Genomic DNA, 6112 nt, shown 5'->3' with positions numbered 1-6112 from the left:
ATATATATATATATATATATACATATATATATATATATATATATATATATATATATACATACATACATACATGCATATATATATATACATACATATATATATACATATATATATATATATATATATATATATACATACATACATGCACACAGACATACATACATATACACATATATACACATGCATATGCACACACACACCCACATATACACACACACAGTATGTTTATATTGTTGCAAGTGTTAAATATATTTAAAAGCCCAGATAATAGAAACGCAGACAATTATTCCAACCACCACCAGTCACCCACTAAACCTCTCCTAACACCATCAACAACACAGTAGAGATTAAGAAGCAAAGCATTTGTTAGAGTGTACAATTAGTCCATCATCACCACCATACACTGCTACAAGCCAAAGAGAGAGGCTTCCATGCCGTTGCTCAATCTGCTAGAAATAACAGCCAAAGTTGTCCTCCAACCACACCACGTCATCTTATAAAAGGACAAATTTGAAAATGTAGCCATACATACACAATGATTGGATAGATGGTATGGTTAGGACTGCCTGGGGTTAAACAACAAGAATAATAACAGCATCAACAGACCACCACCACCACAACAACAACAACAATTCTCCCATCCACAACCAAACTAGTCACATACAAGATACTGGGTAGGCCCTTTAAACAATAGAAACAAAAACGTCACATGACTGTAGAAGCCTGTGTTAACAATGTTAATTACACACACACACACACACATACATACACATGTATGCACTCCTCTCTTCTAGTAGGATTAGAAACTCCCAACACACCCCAGGGCATCCTGAAACTATTAGCCTCTCAGTTGATCCTCATCACCTGCTACATCAAATTCCACCACCACCACCACCACCACACATAACTTCTTCCACCAGTCATCATCACCACTCCCCACAATTAACTGCTCTGTGTGAATCAGACACTACCTGACGATTGTACTTCGAGGCTGTCTCATCTTTATTACTGCATACTGTATATGTGTTTGGTTATTTCCTGGTTGTAAAGAACAACAAAAAGACAAGGAGGAATTTACGAAAGTGTCACTAATCACCACAACACACTCTAACCCAAAGCTAACTATCCTATAAACCTTCTCATCATATGTAAGCATCACCATCAAGATCAGCTACAAAGTACTACAGACCATAAGCATCTCAATCTACTACATTCACAAGACTACAGTACATTATAAAGAACAAGAGAAAGAAGACAAAAAACATATACATAAACCAAATACTTGTTTATATAAAATTATAAACTTATATACCAAACATGCCGGGACAGGCAAATAATGGCAGCAAGAAAATGATGGACTGTCCACCAGCATCTACTAAATTAATGTCTCTCTGTGATCTCTGTTCCTGCTGGTGGAACTGCATGATGTAAGTAAACTAGATTATTTCAGAACTTATTGGGTATTCAACAAGAAATAAAGGATTTGGAGGCTTACTCATGGTAGGTACTAGTGGCACAAGTACCCAAACTGTTAGTTATATTATGGCTGTGATGAACATCTTAACCCTCTAGCATTCAGATTCCTCTGTCAAATTTAATGCTTATTTATTCACAATGCTTTAAATTAATCCTGCATTATCTCATAGCTGTGAGATTTTGATGAAGTGATTGTTTATTTGTAGAATGATATTTTAGGGTGGGTGTGAGAGCCTAGATCTGGTCTTTTCAAATATAAAACAGATGGAATATTTCGGCTGGATACGGCAAGTTTAAATGCAACAGGGTTAAAGGGATGGCCACAAATTTCAAAAAAAAAATTTATTGTTTATGGTTTGGTAGAAATCCTGTCTTTAGGTAACTTTTATGAAACAAGCCTAGAATAGTGTGTTCTAGCATCACAGGGAAATGAATTAACTCACCAGTGTCACTTTGTAAGATGATGAGAGATGAGAGGGTATCAGTCTCTTCATTATGTGGCAAACTCTATTTTTAATTTTTTATTTCATTTAAAAAATTTCAAAATGTAGGTACTTATTTATATTATATGTATATATCTATGTCTGTCCATATCTCTCTCTGTGTATTATATATATATATATATATATATATATATATATATATATATACATATATATATACATATATATATATCAGTTTGAGTGTGTGTTTGTGTGTGTGTAATCATCACAAACTTTTTCTGTTTGTGAGTAATTTTTAATAACTTTAATGACAATCTATCTTGCATTCCTTTCCTAACCATTCCATCCAGCTGTATATCAAAAACTACTTAGTTCAATGTATGCTTCCTCTTTTCAAAACAGTATGGTGAGATATTAGGGAAATTTGGCTGCTCTTTCTAGCAGGTACACTAATCACACAATAAAAACAGTATCATATTAAACTGAGTTTAAGCATTGATGGAAATGGAAGAATATGCAGGGATTTTATTATATATAAGATAAATTCATGATAAGGATTCCTTAAGAATCAAGGTACATCAACATGTAAGATGCTAGAAAATGGCAAGGTACAAACACAAAGCTCACAGTGAAATAAAATACTGTAGACTTCAAGTGCCAGCAAGATACCATAGATATGCAAGTACCAAATCCAATTTGTAACCACTGATCTGACTCTTTGGTATGGTGTAGGTATAAAGTAGTTAACATGAATGGCATTTATAATTTATGACAACTGTTTTGGAAGAATTTTATTTTATGTAGTTGTAAAAGATTACATCATAATATGCAATCCACCATCATTAGATAAAATTTTAAACAGTTGACCTGGACATAGCCAACATTTCTTGGGTTAGTGAGATATAATATAATATACACAAGGGCTATGAGCAAATTTAACAATAAAAATTAAAAATGAACCACTACAAAAAGAAGCTGCTAATTTCTGGGCAACACCTTTGCTATTTGCTATTACCTTTAAATGGCTTGATTCTTTAACATTCAAATTAATCTGTCAAATGTAAAGCTTGTTTATTCATTTTGTTTTGAATTTGAGATTTCAATGATGTTATTGTCCATTTTTAGAATGACAAATTAGGGTAGATGTGAGAGGCTAGACTTGGCCAGTTTGAACTGAAAACAAGAGGTATATTTGGGCTGGATATGGTTGGTCTAAATGCTAAATGGTTAATACACCATTATGTTTCTGTTTTAACTGAGCCCAAACTGCACACCCATCTGGTTAGTGTGGAAGTCAGAGTATGTTGCCTGCAGATGTAGTGTAGTGAATCTGGAATGTTATGTGAGGTAGAATTAACTACCATGAGATGTAACAGGAATTAGTATGTGTGTGTGAGAGAGAGCCTATTCATATGAAAACTTGGAATTCTACTGTTGTGTGTAATCAGTGTCTGGAACCAATTATTATTTCTTCATTTTTTCCTCAAAAAGGCTTTCAAAACATCCTTCCCTAACATTGATACACAGAACCTAACTACCTAACTACAAAGCTTATGTTTCCCTTTATTTAACAATAAGATGGAAAGTAACTAATAATAAACTGAATGTAGAAGTTGGTTACATACAAAGGTTAGTTATCTGTTCATTGCATTGTTGTGGCTGACAGCTGTCAAATTTTGTCTAAACCCTACAATCTTGAAGGAATGTAACTAACTATTAGAATTTTTTGACAGACATCTTCACATGACAATTCAAAATGTGTGAGGGCGCTTGTGTACATGTGTGTTTGTGTGTGTCTGTGTGCATCTCAGTGGGTGCCTTTTTAATATTTTTTTGTTTTCTAAATTTTAGGGGCAACAGAAATGGGCTATTATGAAATTTGTGCTTTATCTAAGAGAAGTAGTTGACGTAAGAGTGAAATAGCTTCAATTGGGAACTGAGACTACAGTACCTACTTAATTTGAAAGGAATTTCTGTTCGCTAACAACAGTTATGTCTCCTCCAGGCAATAAATAGACCCTGCAACAATAATGACTGCAGTAGTAGCTGTAGCAACTGAATGTTTAGTATTTCCTTGGCAATGTCTAAAATAATACTTTTTATGAACCTTGACAAGGCTATTTATTTATAGAACAGATGGCGTTAAGCTTTTGTTTTCATAGATAATCCAAGATAAACCAAGATTAAACAATCATATTTTAAGCTGAGTCAGCAATTTGGTACAATATTAATTTAAAAAAACATGGATTAACAAGCAGCATATAATTTGTTGAATACCAAACAATAAATCTATCTAGGAGCTAATTATAGTTAGCTTTCACTCTTATGAAGATTCAACATATATATAGATTTGTGGTAGTACATCCACCCTCAACCTAAACATTGGAGAACTGCACCAAAAACAAAAGTAAGAAAAAAAAGGTCTCTAGCCTGACTATGTACTACTTGAATTCTCTTCAAATTTGACTACAACAGTTTCAGCACCTTAGAATGAACTGAATATATTACTCCATTACTCCATCACCTAAACTCATCTATTTCCCTTTAGTGACATTCTACTCAGAGTTTTCTGTATTGTCTTCCTCATATCACTATCCTGACATAAGGCAGACATCATCCCTAGATATTTTCTGATTAGTAAGCTCATTAGTAAAACTCAAACAACATTGCTATGACATCTTTGATCAATTGCTACCAAAGGTGCTTGACTCCACATTTTTACCAAGCATTTTATCATCTATTCACATTATACATCACAAAAACATCACTGAATACCATTAAGGCCCAGTCGCATTCTTAATTCCCATACAACCAGGCATCTTCCTAAATAGTGTTACACTCAACAGAACATACTCAATTCTGTTTTTCTCATATTTCAAACAGATACTGCCAAGTATACTTTGCTTAAAGGAAAATTTCCAGAAATTTAAATTGGAATTCTTCACTCACAGTTTTAAATGAATATTGCTCCACTAACACACACACACACACACACACACAGTATGCTTACATATAATTAAATATGATTATCAATCTAGTTATACCTTTTTCTGAGACATACACACACACTAACTCATATATCCAGTTGTTTATAAAAATACACCCATATCTAAATATCTACAGCACTGCATATCAAATGTAAGGTATAGTGTACAGTCCTCAGTTAGGTGAAAAGATTGTTTAACTGAGAAGATGGGTATGTCCTTGTCTTTTGCCATAGGAAAGTTTGATCAGGGCTATAGAACAACCCTAATCCTAACAACAACTTAACTGCAACTCCTCCACCCCACACCACATTGACAACTTTACCAGCTTACTTCTGTTGTAATAACAAAAGCCATAAACCCCTATGCAGTCATGGTTTGATAAATTCTATCCTTTTAGCTCCAATGCAATGATGTCAGGCTGAAAGAGTACATCTCTCTCCTCCCATGAAATGAAATAAAACACAAAGGCAAAAGTATTTTAAGTGGAATAAACTAAATGAAACATTAAATACACATTAGAATAATAGATAGAATTAGTCACAATTGTTTTAACTGAATGCATATTTGATTTACCAACTTACATAAATAGGTATCCATTGTAAACAGTATTTTAGAAGTATTGTTAACTAGAAAATTATATCAAAAGATATTTTATAATGGTCATTTGATACAATAAAATAGATAAAAGGCATTTTTATTCCAAGTATTAACCATTTACTAAAACTATTTGTAAAATTAAAACTGTGATAAATTAGGTTAATTCCATTATAATGCTTTATGAATACCAATGCTGTTTGGAGGCAAGAATAAATAATAGCAGAGCAGTAAAAATTTGAAGAGTTAGTAAAAAGAAGATTTGAGAAGAAGTAGAAAGAAAACTGAGTCTCTCAATGAGACAATAAAGGATCAGATAATGTTCAGATATATTCTAATTATAAATTCATTGGAAAATAGACATTAATATGATACTAATGAGTGTGATAGTAGCAATAATGGTGGTCAGTGTAATGAGATTATCAATGTGTAAGGTGAACATGTGATATATAGGTACTATATGGGACTGGATATTTTACAAGGCCGTCGTTGCCAGTGCCGCTGTACTGGCTTCCGTGCAGGTGGCACGTAAAAAACACCTTTTTGAGCGTGGCCGTTGCCAGTACCGCGTGACTGGCCCTCGTGCCGGTGGCACGTAAAAGCACCCACTAC

The 6112-nt window shown here is 33.5% G+C and overlaps 2 protein-coding genes across 2 annotated transcripts in view; one reads left to right on the top strand and one right to left on the bottom strand.

Moving 5' to 3' along the window:
• The window catches only part of LOC106877447 (iron-sulfur clusters transporter ABCB7, mitochondrial), a 48645-nt gene that overhangs the window by 11109 nt on the left and 31424 nt on the right, over positions 1–6112 (bottom strand). The window lies entirely within an intron of this gene.
• Positions 373–6112, top strand: part of LOC106877449 (uncharacterized) — a 6986-nt gene continuing 1246 nt past the window's right edge. Inside the window, exon 1 of the mRNA XM_014926352.2 lies at positions 373–1427. Coding sequence (XP_014781838.1) covers positions 1318–1427 — 110 coding nt within the window. The 5' untranslated portion in view covers positions 373–1317. The remainder of the gene's footprint in view (positions 1428–6112) is intronic.

The sequence above is a fragment of the Octopus bimaculoides genome, chromosome 18 (genome assembly GCF_001194135.2).
Source record: "Octopus bimaculoides isolate UCB-OBI-ISO-001 chromosome 18, ASM119413v2, whole genome shotgun sequence".
Lineage (NCBI taxonomy): Eukaryota > Metazoa > Mollusca > Cephalopoda > Octopoda > Octopodidae > Octopus > Octopus bimaculoides.
The sequence above is the reverse complement of the archived record's forward strand: the minus strand, read 5'-3'. Positions and strand labels throughout refer to the sequence as shown.